General features: G+C 40.6%; 1 protein-coding gene across 1 annotated transcript in view; it reads right to left on the bottom strand.

Moving 5' to 3' along the window:
* APPL2 (adaptor protein, phosphotyrosine interacting with PH domain and leucine zipper 2) overlaps positions 1–17,373 on the bottom strand; it is a gene marked incomplete at its 5' end in the record, with an annotated part of 35,062 nt that extends 17,689 nt beyond the window's left edge. The window contains 4 exons of the mRNA XM_080627377.1: positions 1,769–1,840; positions 2,301–2,360; positions 12,399–12,497; positions 17,320–17,373. Coding sequence (XP_080483503.1) covers positions 1,769–1,840; positions 2,301–2,360; positions 12,399–12,497; positions 17,320–17,373 — 285 coding nt within the window. The remainder of the gene's footprint in view (positions 1–1,768; positions 1,841–2,300; positions 2,361–12,398; positions 12,498–17,319) is intronic.
* Between the last annotated feature and the right edge of the window lie 4,926 nt (positions 17,374–22,299).

The following is a 22,299-nucleotide window of genomic DNA, read 5'->3' as shown; positions in this document are numbered from 1 at the left end:
CAGTGCTTAAAATACATCTCTCAAGATATCGAAGAGAAATGGGGATTTTCCCCTAAATGCTTAATTCCTGCCTGGCATTTTCCAAAGTTCCAAGAACTTTACAGTTCTCACATACTGTATTAGGGCAGTTCACTTAGCCATTAATTCTAATGCTTAACCCAGCAGGATTTAAACTTTAAGTAGCCTTTGTTAACCAGTTTTTGTTAGTCTTCATACCACAGAGTTACAGTCCCACTGTCATGACTAGAATCTCTTTCCATTCATGAGAGTTACCCAGGACACAATCACAACAAGGGGTAGCCACAATGAAAGATCCCAAATATTTCACCTATTGAGCAGTTTCCTGTTCCTGTTTTTGCAAGTGTTGTTCTCTAAAATTAAGCACACTGAAATATATTTTAAAGAACTCATGTGATTCTGCTTAGTACGAAGGCAAGGCTCTCACATCACCAGTGGATTGCTAAGAATATCAGATGGGTTCAGGTAGGATAACTAACAGTCACACTGCTAGAGCACCTCATACTACAAACTAGGAGTGTGCCACAGGCTGACATGATATTCTACTAGGCCTCTAGGCAGGGTTATGCAGGTAAGGAAGAAGTCATTATTTCCCACTAGATGCCACAAAACTAAATGAGGGCAACTCAATGCCTGTAGAACAGAAAACTGAGGAACTGGTATGGGGGCAGCTAACACACAGAAAAGGAGGCTGAGGAAGGAAGAAGGTTCTTGTGAGGGAAAATGTAACTAACAGAACTGAACAGACAGGCTCTCAGCTTTCTGCTCCCAAATGGGATGGTTCTTTTGTGTCTGGGAAGGAGAAACTTCTTGTTTTGATGTATAGACTATGTTCACATAGACAAGTACAAGACTTGTGACAACAAATGCTCTTTCCAAGTATGCCCCAGGAGCCCATGCGCAGTTGGAGAAGCCTAAGCGATTCTTCTCACTATCTTGTTGAGAATTATCCATGGGCTCTACAGTTTTTAACTTACTTTTTGCCCCACAACCATATCTCCTCTCACAAACAGCAGATCTCTATACAGCCTTTTTGCCTTCTTAATGCAAACTGAAAGTAGACTAACAAGAACAACACTTTTCTGATGGCATAGCCCTGCTCACAATAGAGAGAGTGATGTGACAAATGATACTTAAGCAATAAGGACCTAGATACTAAGATTATATTGAAATGTTATATGGGCAGGTCTAACAAAAGCATTTAGGAAGATTCCCAGTACTTGGCCGCAACCTACAGGGAGCAGAAGTGCTTGGTGCACACAGCTGTAGGACCTAACCTGCCTCTAGCAGGCATTCCTGCAGCCTCCCCTAGACATCTCTGTGTTCTGCACTCACAGCAACTAAATTGCAACTTTACTAGTTCACTGCTGCTCTGCACCCATCCTTGTCAAGCTTTGTCTCAAACTGCAGTGTTTAAAACTCAAATATATAAATGTCATTTTAAAATGGAATTAAATAAAAAATGGCCCCAGACTAGATGACATGTCCTGTTTCAGCCTCTTTTCTAATTTCCCTATTTAAGAAGTTCACCTTTGCTCTGAGGACAGCATATGGGACAAAGCCACAGAAACACATCTTACCATTATAGAAGGGTGACATTAAACTTCTTTATCCCCAATTAGATGATTCTATAAAACTCAAGCACAATCTAGCCTTCAGTGGAAAGGCTCAGAAGCAATATGACAAAGATCAAAAGAAAAACCACTAGTATTCTATATTGTAGAAATAGAATACTGGCAATCCAAATTACCTCATCCACAACTTTTGAAAAGTAATGAAGGGTGGATATCACTTCTTCATCTCCTTTACCTAAGGCAAAATGCTGAAAATAGAAACACATATTTGGTCCATAAATCAATAAAATGAGTATAAAATACAACATGTGTTTTACTACACATATGCCTACAAAATGCAATAAATGATAACGCTATGCAGAAAACAGCAACTCAAAATATTATTTTACCCTGCTCCTCTTGTTTTAAATGAATGGATTTTGGACAGCATATTTAATCCTTATCGTACTCATTTTAAAGTCACAGTCACACAATAGGAACAAACTGGTTTGCAACTTCATAAATTTAGTAATTCACATTTTGCACCTTTTTTTAAGATCCTCAGAAGTGCCCTAACTCCCCTGAACATCCTGGGGAATTTTACAGCTGCCTTCACATGAAACCAAGTAAAGCAAATGCCCTAAGCTCTTCCGGAAACCACACTATTTACACAGACTTCTTTGCAAGTGCTGAGGCAGAAAAGAAATCAAAGTCATATCTTGAACATACCTGCTTTTCATAGGCAAGGAGCTGCTTCGAAAGCTGTTGTGTGGCAAGACACATTTCATTCTGCAAACAGAAGTGACATGTTAGTAGAAATAATGAAAGGTCTTTAGCTGTGCTGTAACTACCAGCTTCCTGAATGAATCTGCAACTACTTACACAAGGATTCAGATGTATGAAAACAACTAGTCCCAAAATACCTGCATAGAGAAGCAGTAGCAACAGGTAAGTTTCAAACCTAAACACACAATTTCAGTTCAACTACTTGATTTAGAGGTAGGATTTGGGATTTAGTTTTGGGTTTCCCCCTACCTACCAAAATAACAAAACTAGAACAACCTCAAACATGTCAGCTGTCATAGCAGCATAAAAAAGTTTCATGTTGGTTAACCAACTTTCCTCAAATCTACAGCAATGAAGATAACAAGTAGATGTGCCTTTATATAATACATGCATACTCAGGGAATCTACTGATGTAATGACAGTGTTTTAAGTTGACACAGGACTACAGAACAGCACATAGTTCTGTATTCTCATGGCTAAACCTGCCAACGACAGTATACACATCCTCAAGATGTGCTTATGCAAAGCAAGACTTGTAGGGAGGGCGTTTAATTTTGCTTGAGAGCTGGAAAAAACAGACAAGGATTTGAATATGTCCCCCTTTAATCAGAGTATTCCTAACGCCAGTATGTCAAGTGCTCTGTCCCTGATTTGTTATCAATTACTTAAAACTGGAATAAAAAAAAAATGCAAAGGGGGGAACTGGGATCTGTCTTAACCCCTGTCAGATCCTTTTCTTCCACAGTAATCCACAAAACTAATCACTTCTAATTTAATTTTAAACCTTAATGTGATCCGTTCCTCTCTCCAAATATATAAGGCCATTAAGAGTCTGTATAACTCAGAGCAATCTCTGAGCTGCTTTAATAGCACCTTTTATGCTGGGGTTGGCATAGAAAACCATTAAAACTGGGACAGAGGTCATGTGTTCTCTTAATGTCCCTTGTCATCCTGAGCAAGTGGAGCATGGCAGTTAGTTATCTGGGCCAGAGATTCTGAAACACACTTTACTTTGGCCTGAAGCCACCTCTGACATACTGCATTACAGCCTGGTGCTTCTGCACCACCTTGGCATACCTGGAAGAAGGGTTAATACAGAGAGCAAGGTCTAAACATTTAGCCAGCGTCTTAAGTGAGCCCAAGTGCTCAGAAAGAACAGAGACATAACCACAGCCTAGGTAACAGCAGTTGTGTGTGAACACAGGGCAGGAAAAGATGAGTGCGCTCATTCTGACCATCTTAAAACACTATGGTGATAATACTCACAGGTGGCTGGAGACAGGAGAGCAGAGGCCTTCCAAGGTACAAACAAGGGCTCAGAACCAAGTTAATCTGGGTCCAAACTCAGATCATGTGCACCCCATGGCTATTCTCACCTCACAGTGATGGATTAGTCTTGTTTCTTGTCTCACACCAATTAGTAATGAGCATTACACTTTCATAAAATAATAACGCCAAAGTCTCATGTTAAGAGTTGCAAGTTTATTATGCAGATCGTGTAGTTTTTCTTGTGAAAAAGCTTTATGCAAACACTTGGCATTTAAGTATTTCTCAAGCCTGTGAATGGAAAAGGATGCCTAACAAACCCTGTTAATGGCTCAGGCAAGGATAGGAATGTGCCTAACCTATCCACCTCCAGGCTGTAAGAACACCTGAGAGACTTTGCCACCTTCAAAGTGGGAGGTAGCAAGCAATGTTCTGATGATGGGAAGGATGAGACTCCTTGCATGTGGACAGATGACATTTGAAGGGCTTGTTTCTTTGTATGCCTGTGGGTGGAGTCTGAAGATGAATTTAAGATCACAAAAATAAGCAGAGGTTCTCAGACCTGGGATCTCTTTCACAAACGCAAACTTAAAGACAGAGCTGAGCAAGGCCTGAAAGAAGACCAAGTCTTCACACAAGAATTGTGAAGCCACCTGTCAGTTGTACAGCTGGGTCACGGCAAGAGAAATCTTTTGAAATAAAGTATTAGAAATATGCCTCTTTTTTTCTCTTTTTGTTTCAGTTGACTTATTCCCATAAAGTCTGCAATTGTGAGGTCTGTTCTGAATCTGGAAAATAAATGCTTCTGCTTTAAGCTTTCTAACAGTAAAAGAAGATTTAGAATAATGGGCTGACACCAAAGGCATCCTATTCCTTTGTGTTAGCCATTCTCAAAGCTCATGCCAATTTGTTTTTAAAGACTATCAGATCCTCAATTTCCTCACCCAATATCCAAAGAGTAATAAAGAGTATCATTATTCATCTGTGTGGGACAGTTCAAAGATGAGCAATGCAAAGAGGCGTAAGTTAACAACATCATATCAAGTGTATAATTAAGTGACAAGGGTCACACATAGACCCCAAGCAGGCATTCAAAGCATGGTACTCTGGGTATGGAACAAACCAATGGAAGGGCCTGACACAAAATTTACTTTGGGATTTTGGGACAACAGCTCCACACTTCACTGATATCCCATTGATGCCAACAGGTCACGTTTTTCATTTAAAGGCTTGGTTCTTTTTGACAGAACACCACAAATGAACTTGTTACTCAATCCCTGCCAATACGGAAGAGTTAATCTGGGTACTTCATTCTCCCTCCCAACCTCTGCCAGACTTTGTTCCCATTAGAAGTACAAAATCATTCATTGTATCACTAGGAAAACACACAAAACAAAACAAAAACCAAGCACACATACCAACAGCTGTAAACAAATCAGATTAAGCTAGCAAACTGAAACACACTGCATAAGGAACAGGAAGCAGGCAAAGTGCTCCGCTGACCTAGAAGTAATATTGCATTGCTAAGCACTCTGGGAAAGTTTGGCTTAATCCTCCTCTCATTTCTTCCTAATCAGTTTTCTCCCCTCCCTCCCACTACTAATCAGTCCCAAGACTTAAAAGTTATTTGCATTGCTTCAGACAGATCCATTTAACCTAGGCAAATTATTTTAACGGTTTTAATCTATTTACAAGCCATTTTCCCACGGAATACAGCAACATTCAACTCTCTTGTCCTAAAGTGACTGAAATTCAGCATACCACAACTAAAGAAAAGCTACAATGCAATCCTGACTGCCTGCTCCACTTCTCTTCCACATTACCTTAACACTTCAGAATTCATCAAGCATTTATGCAGCAAGAGAGCTTCCGAGGAGATGATGTATCAGGCACAAACTCAGTAAAATCCTGAACAGAAATCCAAGTACTCTATACGAAGGCAAAATTAGCTAGTACTGGGCCTCAGAAATACATTCATTTTCATTAGGTGATTTTACCTAACCTGGAAAACACTGTTGCAGCATTACTGAAAAAATGTATACCAGAAGGAAGGAAGGAAGGATTGTATGCAAACAGGTATCAAGCAATCAGTTATGATTACAGATGTGCTGGCTTTTCTTTTTCTTTTTTAACCTAGCCCTAAGAATAAATTTTTATAAAGTTCACTAACACCAGTTCATATATATATATAAGGTAACGCAAGTGATGTCTTGAATGTAGCATTAATCTACCAGAAATTAAAAACCGACACATTGCTTAATTCTTAAGTTCAGTACCTTATCCTGCCTCCACATAAGTCGGCAAGAAAATGTCCAACTGTTATTTTCTGATCTAGTGCCAGAACAAAGGCATGTGATTTTTCTGGGCCAATTTCACCTTTTTCATTATGACCTTTATTCACCAAGCTGTTCATATCATCAGAAGAGAGTATAATTTTTCTGTAACCTGTTTGTAATAAAATTTCCATGCTATTAATCATTATCCATGAGGCCGTCTATCCCTTTTTAGGGTCTCTCTTTGTATTTTTCCAAAGTAAACTCTGAGGGCTAGTACACTTAAGTCCAAAGGTATTTCTGTAGACAGTCACCTAACAGACTCCAGATTTGAGGGCAAGTAAAGGATTAAGTTGAGCCTATAAATTAACATCTAAAGACAGAGAACTATTCCAACATGTCCATTTCCAATCGCAATATAATGAAGCTTTCTTCAAAGCTACTTTCCTACTCTGGCTGAAGCTGGCATTTTAAAAACTCTGCTAGTAACCAGTACACAGAACTGCCAAAGTTGTCTTCACATAAATAAGCAAGATACTTGTAAAGGTATTTATTCATGCACTGTAGGTGCAGAATGATACGTAATAAAATTTGGCTTGCATCTGGGAAACCTAAATGCCTGATGAGAAAACAGCATGTGGTTGAAAGAGGTAGTTGCAGCCTTCTCATAATTTCAGAACTAGGGAACACATTTACCTTCAAAACCAGGCACAGCACAGAAAGAACTGGGTCTTGATACAACAGTTTTATGAAGCTTGTCTACTTTTATGAAGCTTGTCTACACATGTGTGTCACAGAATTCTCCAGCAACCTAGTAAATGTTACAGTGCTACAGGCTTAGGTTTGCATATTAAACAGCTTGGAAACATGAACCCAAGGTTGAGAGAAACTAAGCCTCACCAGGGTGCTCAGGCTGCCCAGCACTTTATAAGATGAAGCTAACATACGGCTTGCCCTGCTGCTGATACACAGCATGGCATTCAGTCCTCACAAATGTGAACAGTTCAGCAAGGATCACCTACGAGCTTCAAGAAAGAGAAGATACTAGTCAAAACTCTGCTGTAAAACAGCAAAAGCAGCTATAGTAGGATGGTCATTTCAGTAGGGAAAGAATCTCTTCAGTTTCCTGCAAAACAATTACTAACAGTACAGCATCCAAACATTTATGCCTCCTTGTAGTACTCAAATCTCCAGATCCTGCTTAGTGCAATATAAATTCACTTCCAGGAACGGTGACAACTTCATCACCAGTATTAAAAACAACTCCCATGGCTTCGCAAATACATTAGTTCTCATGTGATAATGCTTTGCTTACCTCTGTTAGCAACATATGGTGAATATGCCCCAGGAAGTGCAAAGGTATAGGGTGCAAAATTACAATGAACATCAGACAGTAATATATACAGTATTTCAGAGAAGCCAGTGCTGACAACTGTAATTTACTGCAAGTGTTTTTCCTATATAATATTCTATTGAAGTTTCTCTATGTGGAATTGAAAGTTTACAAAAACGCTAACTTAAAATGTATTGTTTCATAAGGTTTTGGGAAAAAATATAATTTGAAAAGGTAACAATTGTTCCCTCAGATGTGAAAAGAAAGCAATTAAAAGAAAACCTCTATCAGTGTTTACTTGTTAGTTTAGCAAGAACTAATTGAAGAATTCTGCACACTTGGGGTTAGCTATGCAACATAATAAATACATAAATCCATGTGTGCCCTAGAGACCTGGGCACCTATCTACTGAGTTACAGCCTAGGGTAGTCAATACACAGGAAGATAAAACAAGCAGCACTGCAGAAAAAATGCAGACATGAGGTATCATGAATTTGGGAAGAGAAGTAACACTGGTGTTAATCACCACCTAAAATAGTCCTGGACAGATTCAAGCTGTCCTGATACCCATGTAATACGGTGCATATTACCCAAGACTATTCCATAATTGTAAAGAGTTTCCTTGGAAGTCTGGACATAAAAAGGCAGTGAGCCCCAGAGGCTGTTGCTGCTTTGCCCCTGTGACTCTGGAATAACAAGACAACTGTTCACACAGACAAATATGCTGAACAGAATTACACTTCACAATTCCCATGCTGTTCTCTCTCTGGATATACTGGTAAAGGCAACACAGATTTCTTTTTATTCCTCTTCTGCCATCACTGCTCTTAGTACCTAGACAGGTTGTCAGGAATCATGAGATGAAACCTCTTTCCAATGATAAAATACTGCATCTTGTTTTCTTCTAACATACTTAACTGTTTATCCCTTGTAATAGTCAGTAGAGACACAACAACCTCTTGAGTTTCCAAATGGCATTTTATTTCAAGTGGAGATCCCAGCTGAGCCAGTTCTATAGTATGATGGAGAACTGGAGATGATGGCAAAGCTCTGAAAATAGTTTGCTATGGCAGTGGAAAGTCAGGAATGTGAACTGGTCACATTTTGCTCATACATCATTGCAAAAGCCTCAGCATGCAACTGAGGTAAATGAAGTTTTCTATCAGTTTCTGCTTGCTGCATTGCATATTCTCAGGTAATAAAATGTCTGGAACAATGAATTCATCATTCACAGAACTCAGACAGCAGTAATACCAGATGCACCATCAGGGCTTGCTTGCGAGGAAGAACTATGGGAATAAACTCTGTAAGATGCATTTCCTCTGTAAGACCACTAAAGTGATAACTACCTCAGGGAACCACAGCACAGATGGTAGAACTACAGCAGGAAGTACAATATGTACTCACACGGATGCAGTTTATTTGATGAAGACATATAAAAATGCTTCACTGTAATTACACATATAGGCTTGCCAGATCAATCAAACCTTACACCTTGAGCACAGCTCATACATTTGGCTCCTGTGACTTCTTAATTGCAGCATCATACATTACATCTGCCTTGTAGCACTGCAGTTTCTTTTTCACTACAGAACTCCACATGCAAAATAGTCACCACCCCATTACATCTGGTGTGGGTGCCCAAAGAGGCGAGAGCACTGTCCTGGCCCTGCACAGCAACCAGGAGCTTGTCACACATTAAGGGCCTTGCACCCGAAGGCAATCTGCTAGCAATATATCACCCAGCTGCAGCCTAGTGTTACCAGCTCTTCCACATGAACTGGCTCCAGGTGCCTAGGCAGCGTATCTACTGCTACACACTGTGATACCATGCTCAAGATCCCTCCTTCCACTCTTGGGACAAAAGCAGTTCCAAGTCATTCCAAAGTCGTTCCATCCTCAAGTCATTCCATCTACTTCCTTTTACTGAAGCCCATCCCAATGAACATCCATCCCAACAATCGCCATACTCTTATAAGAAAAGCTAGAGGCATGCAAAATGAAGCCCTGCTTGCATGCATGCAAGAGTGAAAAGTTAGGTTCCTGGCACCTAGCAGAAACCTGTAACTTAAAAAATGACGGGGGGGGGGGGGGGGAATGCTCAAAAATATTCCTCCTTTCCCAAGGGTTTTAAAAAGCTCTGTGGAAATTTTTCTTTCTCACATTCCTTTCAAAGGCACTGATTCAAGTGTTTAGAGCAGCTTAAGCTGTCAACTTGCAAGCTTACTGCTGCTCTGCATAGAAAGCAGTGTTTTGGGACAAATATATGCGTATATCCACATGGATAATTAACAGCATGCAGTTGGTACTAATTGCTATTTCCCTGAGACTTTGCACTGCATCTATTCAGAATCATCAACTATTGTTATTTCATCACAAGCTACAGTGGCTTGAATTACATTAAAATCTGAGTTTTCATCACAAGGAACACTAAACTTCTAGTAAACTACCCCAGAAAATTTTTTTTTCATTACTGTGGACTGGTATAACTCCCTGGTGTTTTGTCTGACTGCCACAACTGTGATTCCAGTAATTTTTACAGTCAGTGCTTCAAAGTAGGTCAGTAACTGTATTTCCTATTTTATGGGTAAGGAAATTAAGAGTAGGGGATGACAATGACTTTGCAAAGACAAAATTTAAGTCAGGAAATTAAAAAGATTCAGAACCTGGCTTCTCAATACTCTCAACTTTTACACTCTCTCTGTTAAATCTTGTCCTCTCTCAAAATGAAAAAGGTTGGTAGCAAGTACTTCCTAATGTGCTGCTGTTGAGGCCAGACAACGTATCTCCTGCCAACACATACAATCATCAGCAAAGGTTGACTTTCTTTCAGGTTGTGATTAGACAGCAAAAAAATATTACATATAGATTTTTCTAAACTCTCCATTGATGTTCAGTGTGCAATTCACCATTACACTTCTCTTTCTACAGCAAGTGCAATCATATAGCATGTGCCTCTCAAAAATTAATTCTTAATTCAGTTGGAAAGTGTGTCTTCCTTTGAAATACTCATAAATGGCTCCTGGAAAGCATAGATTGATATTTGCAAAGCTCTGTAAAATTAGTCAGAAATCAATGTTAGCCTGTACAACACCACAGTTCTTTTGGGAATTAACCACCAGATATGGCTGAATTAAATAGTTACCTTAATTTTTATTTTAGAAAAAGTCAGAATTTTGCCCCAATTTCAGTGTATTCTTTTAGGTCTATACAAAAATAAAGACTTCTTTAAAACACCACAAAAAGTTTCTGGTTTTTTTTCTGCTTACATAATTAGTATGATTTACTTATGCTTTTTTCTTACTGCAATGACATTTTTGTGCCACTACAGGATTCTGAGAACACAAATCCAAACTGAATCACAAGACACAGTGAATCCCAAAGACTTAAACAGCAGAAGCAGCAACACAAAGAACCCTAGATGTTGAGTGTACATTGGTAAAGTCCCCAACACTGGCCAGTAAATCAGCGGTAGTGCAGTGTGCCCTCTTCCACATCCTTACAAAGCTTGACTTTAAATAACTACTACGCATCCCTCATCTCAAAATGGCATCAAACTGTGATGATGTATTTCACAGAACACATCCAATATTCACAAGTGACTGAATACTTGGATCAAACTAAAGCAGGAAATATGCAGGAAAAAAGTGGCCAAGAAGTTCTGGGAATAAGAAGTAAACTCAGTAGGACTGCAAAGTACAGATGGGTAAATGCGCTGAGACACTGAGAAGAAAGAGGAAGTGTCAAAACTGCAGGGTAACAGAAGCGGAGAAGGCTAAACACCAAGATGAAAAGGAAGAGGCAAACAGAAGCAGACAAAGCATTTTTTCACAAATTACAGGCCAGAGTAACCACTTCCTGAAATGCCATCCTAAAAAGGCATCAACAGGGGAAAGGGGCATGTAGTCCACAAACTGGACACTTTGTAATCAAACCATATTTATCCTCTGATTTCCTTCTTTCATCCATTGTAATCCTATCTGCTCTTTGGTCTCAGATTCCTACAATCCAATACGCCCATACTCTTGCTACTCTTAAACTCAGTGATTCTATCAAAATGCGCATCACTGATTTTCAGCGCTGATTCCATGTCACTTTGCCAGACCCTGGATGTGCACTGTATTGTCTTCCGAGTATCTAAGTTGTGTTGCAAGCCTCTGATTGCTCTGCATTTGCACGCAACACAGGACACAAAAACTCTGAAGCACTCCAAATCTTTCAGGTAGCTGTATCCTGGACAGACGACTCTTCCAAGTCATACTACCAGTACCCAAAAGAGCAATCCCACCAATGGACATACACTTGCAACCATTTTATAGCTGAACTAATTCCTGATAACCTAAGAATTGGGCACTGAAGTCTTCCAATAAATTCAAAATACCCTACTTCTTCTCATCTTTCCTTGTCCTTTGATTTACTTGTTTAAGAATAAAAATGCTGTTGTTTCTAAGGAACCCAGGTATTTAACTTGCATAAATACCTGCAAAAAATAAAGTCTATGAGATAGCGTACGTCTCTGAAGATCTAGATATGGTATTCTGAAATACCTAGTTCTTAGCTTCACTGAAAAATCACTCAGGTTTACAATAATATTTTTCAAAGCATTGGATATAATTTACAAGTTTTACTTTCAAAGGGATTTAGTCCTCTAGGTCATATAAGTACTTCAGAAAGTGGTTTGTTTTTTTTTTTTCCTCTGCTCCTGCATTTTTCACACTGACTACTTTAGGTACTCAGCTTCAGTGCGACTTAGAGTGTACATATTCTCGGTAATCAACAGACATAGACAGTTCCTTCCAAATGATGAGTCATAGCATCTTAGTTCGATGCCTAAAGTCAGTATTAATACTTAGTTGTGTATTGTGTCGACATTCAGACAAGCAATTTTGTCAAGGCTGGCCTTCCAGTGTATGGTAAGGTAAGGACATATCACAATTTTTCTTTCATTAATTGTTCGGAGACAGACAAAAGTAAGATTTTTTCCATGCATGACTCTTCTGAATGTCAAGGCAGAAAGGGGCTGAGATATCAGATGGAAAACACCTGTGCAACTCATCTTAACCCTGAAGAGGTACAGGTACTTGGCAGCTTCCATGTAAATAAGAGTATCATAATAGCAATTTATCTTCTACTCCACATCAAACAAAAGAAATACAAATGACAAATTACCTGAGCACCGTAGACTCGTTGCATTGCCTGAAGCAACTGGTTTGTATATTCAGTAAGGGTTCCTGCATCTTCTTCAAATACACTGAGCAAAGACCGAGTCTTCAACAAAACAAAGAAAGCAAATGGTTTTAGTCCCGAGTGAAAATATTAAAAAGAATCATAAACAACTGTACATAGATGGTAGCAAAAAATACAAATCAAACAGAAATAGTAAGTCTTTAAAACTTTGCATAATTCTGTTCATTCAGAATCTCAAAACATGTAGAAATTATTCCTTCTGTTATGGATAGATCAGATGAAGCATAAGGAAGTAAAGTGATAAAATGCTCCGGCCAAATCCTGACTCCCAGTTTGTTGCTCCAGTTAATAGCCATTCCTTCCAACAAAATTAGGAATGTAAAAAGTCCTGAATATCTACCTGCTCACTATAGTAATACAAACCACGTTAAGGACTCTGGGTCAAACACCACTGCTTGCTCACTTTACTTCTCTAATGTCAGAGTTCATTAAAAGCACCCCTTTCCATGAGATAATTTACACAGTATTATTCACTCTCAACCGTCTTGAGCAACTCTTAAAGGGACACTGCCAAACCTAGCTGATGTAACTGGCCCAAACAACTGCATGTTCCTTTAAACAGCAGGTGCAGAAGCATATACCCATTCAGGGACACCCCACACTTTCTGCATCCTGCTAGCTCATCCTTGTCAGCAAACAGCAGGGAAAAAGAGCATAATGACTTGTGTTATCTTCAAGACATGAATTCCCTTCTTTTTTTTTTTTTTTGTGGAATCATCAGGAACAAAGAATTATGCTGGTGACACAGCTCCCGAGATGGAAAACAAATCAGAATAATGACAAGCTCCAGAATTTGCTAGACCATTACAATAATGAAAGAGGGAAGGCTATCTCTTTAACAAAGTCATGATCCATCCTTAGTCTTAACTTTGGTTAATCCAATCTATTTGATGCTAACTAGCAATGTCTTTCCAGCTGTACAGCTAACTTGTATGACATTGATTAGTTCATCTGCTTATGTGAGGGGCACACAAAATCCAGTACTTTCATAATCACATTAGTCCTGTCACAGAGCAAGCGCTTTATCTATCCTACTATTACAGGAATCTCTAATGTACTTGTAGCATCCAAGTTCAAATCTGGGAAATCTACTCCAAGATTTAAGATAGTTTAAAATAGCAGAGGAACTTCAACAGAAGGCATACGTACTTCAAGCCATTTATTCTTCTCCGCAAAACTCAGCCCAGACTTTACATTTGTCTTGAAAAACTCAAAATAAGCATCCTTCAAAAATCCTGGCCTATGATTAACTATCATTTCGTCTCTGCCAAGAAGTATCTAAGCCAGAGATGAGTGTTGCTCAGCAGTTAAAGTCATGACTTGGTAGTCAGCCTTTGGGTTCTGTTCTAGACACTGCACGTGAGTACTTCCATACTTTGAGTAACTCTGAAGCTCTCAACATTTCAGTCTGCTAACATGCTAAGCTGCTACAATACTTCCTACCTTAGAAACACTGGCAGTGAGTGCATTTGGGAAACTAGTCTGAGATCTTAGCATGCAAAGAGGTATGTAATACGAAGTACTGTTTTCAAATAAAGGGAATGTAAAGAACGAAGAATGGACAGAAGGCCAAGTCAATGAAATGGATACCAAGAACCCAAACTTACAAGGGACCTTTGTGCAGAACACACAGACAGTGGCATGATTTTGAGAGTTTTCCACACTAAGCCATTATTTCAGTAATTGAAAGCATATTGCTTTTAAAAAATACCTGGGTTTAAATATTTTACCTTCAATGATGAATTAAAACAAGCAAAACTAATGTCAACAAACTATCATCCATCTTGACAGTGCTCATCTGCCTTGTTTTGTGTTACAACAGCACATAAAATGCATTGGGTATGAAGACAGTTAAAAAAATAAATCTAGGCAGGGCAAATATGATAAAACTCAACACAGTGTTTATCAACATAAACCTCAAGTCAAAGCTAAAAAGTTATAAAGGAATTGTCCAAAGTAGGGTACAAATTACACATTTCTGCATGCTGGTTTCCAAACACAGGAATGACAACTAAATTCCCAAATCTCACATTTTGCACATTCAGTTCTTCAGATGTCTAAATATGGGTTAAGGTAGAAGAGCTCTGGGAAATAATTTCTGAAAGTCTTGGCCTCAGTTATTAGCACATTGTTCAAAAATAATAAAAACAATTAATGATTCAAGTAGTTTGGAAGTTATTCTTGGAAACTTTTCCATTTAAGAACACCATTTTAAATTACTGCAAGAAAATACTAGCACATGTATATTTCAGTTGTTGCTGTTTTGACAAATTCTGGAATAGCAGCTAATGCTGCTGAAATAAACCAGTAGTCAAAATATTAAGCTAACATTTAGGAGGCCTCATTAATCGCATCACTATCTCAGCTGCTTGCAGCATAGGAAAAAGTTTCTGCTGTCATTGAAGTACTTCTCTTGGTTTTAGCATGACTGCTTATGTAAATTTCTCTCCTATTTTGTGGCCAAACACTTCAAAATAAAGGCACTTCTTATGGCCTTTTTCAGGCAGTGTTTGGAGATAAATCAAGACAAAAGTACTATGTTGTCAAGTTTCAGAAAGCTGATGAAGAAATAACTTTGGCCTAATTCTCTTCTGTCTTGCACGTAATTCACATACTTCACATTGTTTACACAAAGTGAAGTTATATCCTTGTTTTACCACCCCTTTGCAATCCTGTGACTGTACAGAGCAGAGGAGAATCAGGTCACTTCACACAGAAGTAATTCCACAAGCTGCTATGCTGTAATTTCTGTGGGACAGAGACTTCCTTTCTGCTTTCACTTCGTAGCACCCAGGCCACAGAGGGACCCTTTGCGTTATGAATGTAATGCTCTCCCCAGTGAAAAAGTAATACAAATATAAAAGACTGAGGAAAATACTACCCCATAAAAAAGGAAATAGATTTTAGCAACACTGGGCCAGCATAAAAATTAAACAACACCCCTCCCTTCCAAAGTCAAGTAGGACTTGAACAAAAAGTAATGACCAAATCAAATCAAAACATCCTTCAAATATTCGGGTTTATGCACAGCCTGGGATTTCCAGTAACTGCAAAGGAGATGTTAACAACCCTCACTTCAGGTCAGAAGAAAGATGAAGATCTCCAGGTTCAATTCAGTGCATTGTTCAGCTGCTGTCAGCCAGTGTTACATTTTTAATCATTGAAGGAAGTGTTGACTGAAGAGGTGTAGGAGTTCACTTATCCTGTGTGTCAAGTTCTTCAGCTCCAGAATGCAGTGGAGAGGTTATTAACTGAAAAAGTTAATAACTGCTCTTAATAATGTTATCTAGCACATTTTGGTAAGCTGGAACACAGAGCCATTCAGGCTGGCAGGGAACTCCGCAGGTTACCTTGCCCAAACCCCTGCTCAAAGCAGAGCTGTCTGACATTACATCAGGCTACTCACACTTCTTTTTGAAAATCTCCAAGGATGATTCCACATACGCAGTATCAAACAGATGATGAAAATTGTTCTTACAAGGATGGGATTTCACAGAATCGCAGAAAATCAGGATAAGAAGAGGTGATCAAGATGAGCCCAAGACTCATTTAGTCCTGACAGGTGCATGTCCAATGTTTCCTTCAAAATGACTCATGACAGACTTCGTAACACCTTTCAGCAATTTGTTGTGAAGCTTACCTATTCATTCCTCATCATCATCCACCAGCAGATGAGTTAGGATTACAACATAGGGCTACTTGGGAGCTACTACCCTGTCCTCCCTTCTTCCTTCCCTGCATCGCCAATTATTTTTGTATTTCTGTCCGCACTATGGTTTGTTTTCAAGTGTGCCTTTCCCATCCTTCTGTGCAATTTCCACTCTTGCCTTTTCCCCTTCCTTCTCTATTCCACCCCGACTTCCTTCCTTCCACACTCCCTTCCCAGCTCTTGAGGCCTCATACCTCTCTGCCCCCTCAGAACATCATGACATGGTGCGTTCTTCACTGCAGCTATGGGGCATCCACTGTCCTCTTCTGGGGTCTCTGCAGCTGGGTCAGCAGTCTCTTGTGCAGCTGTGTCAGATCATGATTCTAAGTGATGGTGCATGGGGCACTACACTGGCCTGGGTGCAGGTGAGAAAGGTCCCCCTGCCTGCAGTGGGGAAGCAAAGGCTGGCAACTGCCTGTCCTCATTTCTCAGACTCCTTCAGGAGGTCATCTTTGATGAGATCCACCTCATCTATCCTCATGGGAAGCCTCTGTATCTGAACCACCTCCCTTGGGAGCAAAGAGGAGTACACGCGCTGGTGGTGACATTCCTTCAGCCCACGTTTGTCACCAAGGCCAGGTGACTCACCGAATAGAAGCCTCCCTTTCCCTCAGGGACTTCGGAGGAAGCCAGGGCTGTGAGCCATGCCCACCTATCCCTCCCCAGCACACCTCACCTGTTCAGGGCAACTCTCAGAGCTACCCGAGACAAAGGGGCATGAGGAAAAAGCCAAAGGAGGAGTTTCTCTGAGGGAGGTGAGGACAAAGGGTGCTGTGCCCCTACCTCCTCACACCATGCCCCTGCGCTGGGGTGCAGCTCTCTTCCCCGGAGGCCCCCAGCAGCAGACACAGCCTGTATTTCCCTGGGAGATGCTCAGTAGGAGAGGAAAGCCCTCCTCCCGAAGCCACACGGGTGCTGTTTACCTGTTTCACAGCATCCCGACAGGCGAAATCACCCTGACCCACTTCTCCGCCCGCCCGGAGCCCGCCCTTCTGCCCCGCCACCTTGCTCTCCTGCAGCGCCTGTTGACACCCTTCTCTCCGACCCTCCCGGGGTGTCACCCCTCCGATTCCCCGGCCGGACCCAGCGGGCAGCACCCCCCGCCCGGCCTCGCCCCTTGCAGCGGGCCGCTACCTGCGGGCTGTCCTGCAAAGCCTCCTCCAGGAGGAGTTTGTCGACGGCGGGCATGTTGTCGCTGCGGCGCGGCCGGGAGCTGGGTGCGCGGCGGACGCCCTCTGGCACGCCCCGGCGGCGGGGCTCGGCGGCGTCCCTCCTCCGCGGGCAGCGGGGCACGGCAGTGGGGTGGCTCCGCTGGCGGGGTGGGGGCCGCTCACTCCTCCCAGTTCCCGTCCGCCGGAGGAAGCGAGTCACGAGGAAGGCCGGCAGCGGGAGGGAGCGTGGCGGGTGGGGGGAGGCTTCCAGCCGCCATTAGTGCCTCGGGCCTGGCCAGGGTTGCGGCGGCCTCACCATGGGGACGGAGGTCCCTTGTGGGGGCTGCACTAACTCCTCCTTCCCAAAGGCTGGAATGACCTGCAGCAGCCACGCTCTTGCTTCCGTCCCCTGGACAGTAGGCTGATGGGAAGCGGGGTGCAGCTGGAGCTGTGGGATCCCACCTCAGCTGAGGCAGATCTCCGTGGGTGTGGGGATGTGGTGGAAAAGAGGGGAAGATCACGTCCCTCAGCCTAGGCTTGTGGGCAGCCCTCCTTTGTGGTATCTGAATTCATTCTTTACTGACAATTCCACAATGGAAACTATGGGGCTGTAGAATGCTCCAGGCAGGTCAATCCCCTCTCAGCCGTATCCCTACACTTGGGGGGCTAGGAGGGATGCATTTTGAGTTACTGGTACTTCATGTACAAAGCCATGTTTTTATTACTGTCTCACTGGTGTCTTGTGTCAGATAACTTCAGTTTTTGGACATTAATTCAGATGCTTAGTTGAACAAAGGTAATGTTTTCAAAGTAAGTAGAGTCTTGCTTGAAGCAGGAGTACTTCATTATGTTCTCGTCTTTGAAGGGTGGCCGCTGCTTTTGAATGCCTCAGTTTCTCTAAAAGTCCAGATTTACTAGTTGCAGATCAGTCGCTCTGTGCTTGTTGGCTGTAGCTTTTGTTGTTCCAGTATGGCTCGAGACTAAAATGGAGATACTCAAAACTAGAATCCCATTTAAGAAAGAAAAACAGCATTTCTGAAAAGTTTAGGAAGAATCCTGATAACAGAATATGCAGAGAAAAATATTAGGTGTAAAATGGTAAGGTGTTCCTGCCTTCAAAGAGATTTCAGTCTTCAGGTACCTCAAGTTGCTGCCCTCTTTTAAAAGAAGAAAAAGAGTTTACAGCTTGGGTTGTAAAAGAACCCCAAACATTAACTTTGGTCTGCTTTGCCATTATGGTAGGTGCCTGCTTTGTGCATCTAAATCCCCGTGGATTTTTCCACTTATGATATTCTTCAGCGTTAGTGAACATTCTGTATGGCAAGAAAGGTGATTGCTAACACAGATTCTATTTTTTTCTCTTCAGGAGGCCTTAGGAAAGTTTTTCAGATCAGCTGGATGATTATTTGCTCTAATTACGTATAAGAAATGACCGCTGAACCCTATAATTTGGGCTAAGATATTTCTGTGTGTCTGACATTGATTGGTATTGCTTCTGAAGCTCGTGCGAGGACCTTTAACCCAATGTGCCAAGCCTGCCTTGGTATGATTCTGCTCCAGTGGTCCCAAAGCTGTTCCAGGCCCTTGAGTACAAACAGAGTTCTCACGTTCAGTCCACTTTTCCTGCCTGAATAAAGACACTGAACCATAATAAAAATCACCAGCTAATACCAAAAATACCAAGTATGACAGTATATATTTATGTAATGAGAAAACAAAAATAAATATGGCTTTTTCATAATAATGTTGTTTCAAAGAATTTTGGAATGGTGGAAAGAGGTCAAGGATTTTTTTTCCTGCAAAATATGAAATAAGGCACTAGTTGGGCATTAGACTCCAGAATCTATGACCGTTTCTGAGCCAGTTTTGTCAGTCTGTGTTAAAGTCTTATTTTTCTTTCTTCAGAGATTTTGAAAACATTATTTGAAATTCACTGTGGAAGAGAAGACCATGCTTTACCAGATTTCTGCTGTTAAAGTAGCTTCAGGGCATTTTTGAATACTTTCCAAATGCTTCTGTTCCAAGTCTGCCCTTGTCTTTCCCCCTCTAGTCCTGAAATAGTCCAGCAACAGCTCTTCCCCATTGGGTTAAAGTATTTGCTTCACCAAGAAAACATTGGCGGTTTGTGTTTTTATTTCACATTGTCATCCTTCCCAAGCGCTACAGCATTTAAGGTTTTATCTTGTTAACTTTTGATGACTCTGTTTAGTCTAAGGTTCAAGTGTGGAAGCCTGTTGTCGTTTCAAACTTGAGGATGGCTATTTCCAGAACAGGTTCTACCACATCTATTTAAATAAAACAAAAAGCACTTCAGTAACTACTGAAGGGTGACACTGTCATTCTTTTATGTGTCATTTGCTACAGAGCTATACACTTGGTGGATTGTTTATTTACAGTGATAGAACATTTTTATTAAACTTTCCCAATACAGCCCAAGTGGGTTTGAATTAGAAAAAAATAAATCTTGCCTATTAATATTTGAAATTACCTTTTCCTTGGATTATTTATAATTGCAATTAATTTCCCAGTCACCTAGTTCTATTAGATCTCAAGAATTATTCTTCTGTTTTGGTAACTCCAAATAATATTTCTAAAATAATTAAAATCACAGAATCATAGAATGGTTTTGGTTGGAAGGGATCTTAAAGCTCATCCAGTTCCAACCCTCTGCCATGGTCAGGGACACCTTCCATTAGACCGGGTTGCTCCAAGCACCATCCAACCTGACTTTGAACACTGACAGGTATGGGGCAGCCACAGCTTCTCTGGGCAAGCTGTGCCAGAGTCTTCAGCTCCTGTCTTCTAAATCAGGTATTGAATGCAATACTTTGTTACTACAAAAAGCCTTGCTAGTGAAAAACGTTCTCATAGCTATTCTTCAAAGTCAAATCTAATGGGGAACATTATACATAGAGAATGAGGAAACAGCAGACACAGTATCTAGAATCAATCACCTGAATGTTCAAAAACCTTGTCATAGCAGTATGAACTGAGCTGAAAAATACTTCCAGTAAGCAGGCCAATTAATTTTTATGTGCGTTCTGTAACCTACAGATGATTATGTTAACATAAATGCCACTTAGAATGTGAAAGTGTAAGGTAAAACCCCTGGGATGGCCAAAATGAAATTGATACGTACTGCTTATGAAATTAATAAGAATTAATAGTGTCAAATAAAATTAATGCATAGTTGAGTGTTGAGTATGAGGTAATTCATTATGTGAACTAATTGTACTGTTTCTAAGAAAATATGATGCTTCCTTCCAGCAAAAGCCTGAAGGTAGCCCAAAAATCTCATAGGAGAGAGGATGAACAATTTTAAAGGAAAGAAGAAGAAAATTTGGATTGATCTGTAAGCTTAAGATCTGTCTGTTGTATGAATCTCTTGGCAAAATGATGTAAAATCTTCCAGTACAAATGCAGTTTTACAGAAATTGGTGCATCTTCAAACTTGAATTTGGGGTTTTACGTGCAACAGTCTTGTTCCTGTTAAAGGCTGGTCAGGAATATTCTTTGGTAACCAGCTGGTATGAGTATGGTCCTCCCCAGACTGCCTTTGCTTATGTGACAGAAGGGACCACAGCATGAAATGGCAGCTGGGAACTGTGCCTGCTGCAGGATGGGAGGTACTCAATACCATTCTTCCAGGTTTGCCCAAGTGATTTTCCACCCAACTGCCCAGCACTAACTTGGGGCTGGAAGCAGCACTGCTGAACCTGGATGGTGCTGGGCGTGAGTGAATAAGCCCTGCCAGCTTTAATTGGCCTGTTTGGAAACAAGGCAGCTGTTGTGCATCCTTAGCATAATTCATTTCCAAATTTGATAATCCACCCAGTATTAATGGAGAGCTGACTATAATTATTTTTTCTGGTTAGACTAGTTACAGAGTAAGTCATATTGCATTGTGTTTCCTTTCTCATATGTTCCATTATAACTTTAAAGAACATATTGCGTTATACTTCCTTTTTGGCTTCATACCTTATACTTTACAAGAAATTTCTGAGCAGTGGTGTGCTAGTCACATGTTTGTTAAATCAGCTGAGGCTATTTATGCATTTAACACAGTGTCTAATATTCTTTGTGCCCAGTAACAAAGAAACCCTTGAACTACAGATGACTTTTAGAGGTATAATAATCTACCCTAAGTTATGTGGCCATCCTGCATAAGTATAAAGGGTATATTAAATGACAGTAGCAATAAATTGCGTCAAATGAATTATTTACAAGTGAAAGATTTGAAAAAGGCTCTCGCTACTCTCAGTACCAGAAGCATCCCAAAACAATTTCTTAATAGTATCTGAATAACTTACCGACTAAATAACAGTGCATCTAATGTACAGGAGAAATCTTGGACACAAAAAAGAGGATCTTGTGATTTTGTGTATAAACCACAAGCCAATACCAGGCTGAAATAAAATTCCACTGAAATTATTAATTGTCCTGTAACCAAGATATCATGCTCTTTGTTTTAATGTAAAACACATGGCTTTGTTTATTTCCATTAAACACATTAGTAATATGCCAAAATGGATATGCACAGATATATTGTCTAGTGGGATGGATTGAATTAAAACCTCTTTGAAGGTGAAGAGTGTAACTGCTGTCTTTAATTTCAAGTAATTTAAGGACAAGTAAGTTCCCTCATGTAACCAAGTAGAGCAGCAGCTTCCATCCAAATCCAGAATAAGAATCTGGTTTCAAAAGCCAGAGTTTCTTTTGACAGTACTGCTGGAGATATTGCCAGCACTTCCCCCAAGCCTGCCTCTGCCCTGCGTGTGGCCTTCGGTAGTGTTGGCATGACTCTTTGTTTGGGAGCCTGCCTGGTGAAGGGCATCTGATTTAACAGTTTGTATTTGCTTTTCAGGGAACAGGAGCTAGTATTATTACCTTTTGCCCACAGTTTTTGCAGTGCTTGTGCAAATACAAACATACAGGCTCCTTTCTCCTTTTAGCTGTGCTTCTT

This window comes from Psittacula echo, assembly GCF_963264785.1.
Source record: "Psittacula echo genome assembly, chromosome: 1".
NCBI classification, from domain to species: domain Eukaryota; kingdom Metazoa; phylum Chordata; class Aves; order Psittaciformes; family Psittacidae; genus Psittacula; species Psittacula echo.
This window is presented reverse-complemented; position numbering and strand designations above follow the sequence as displayed.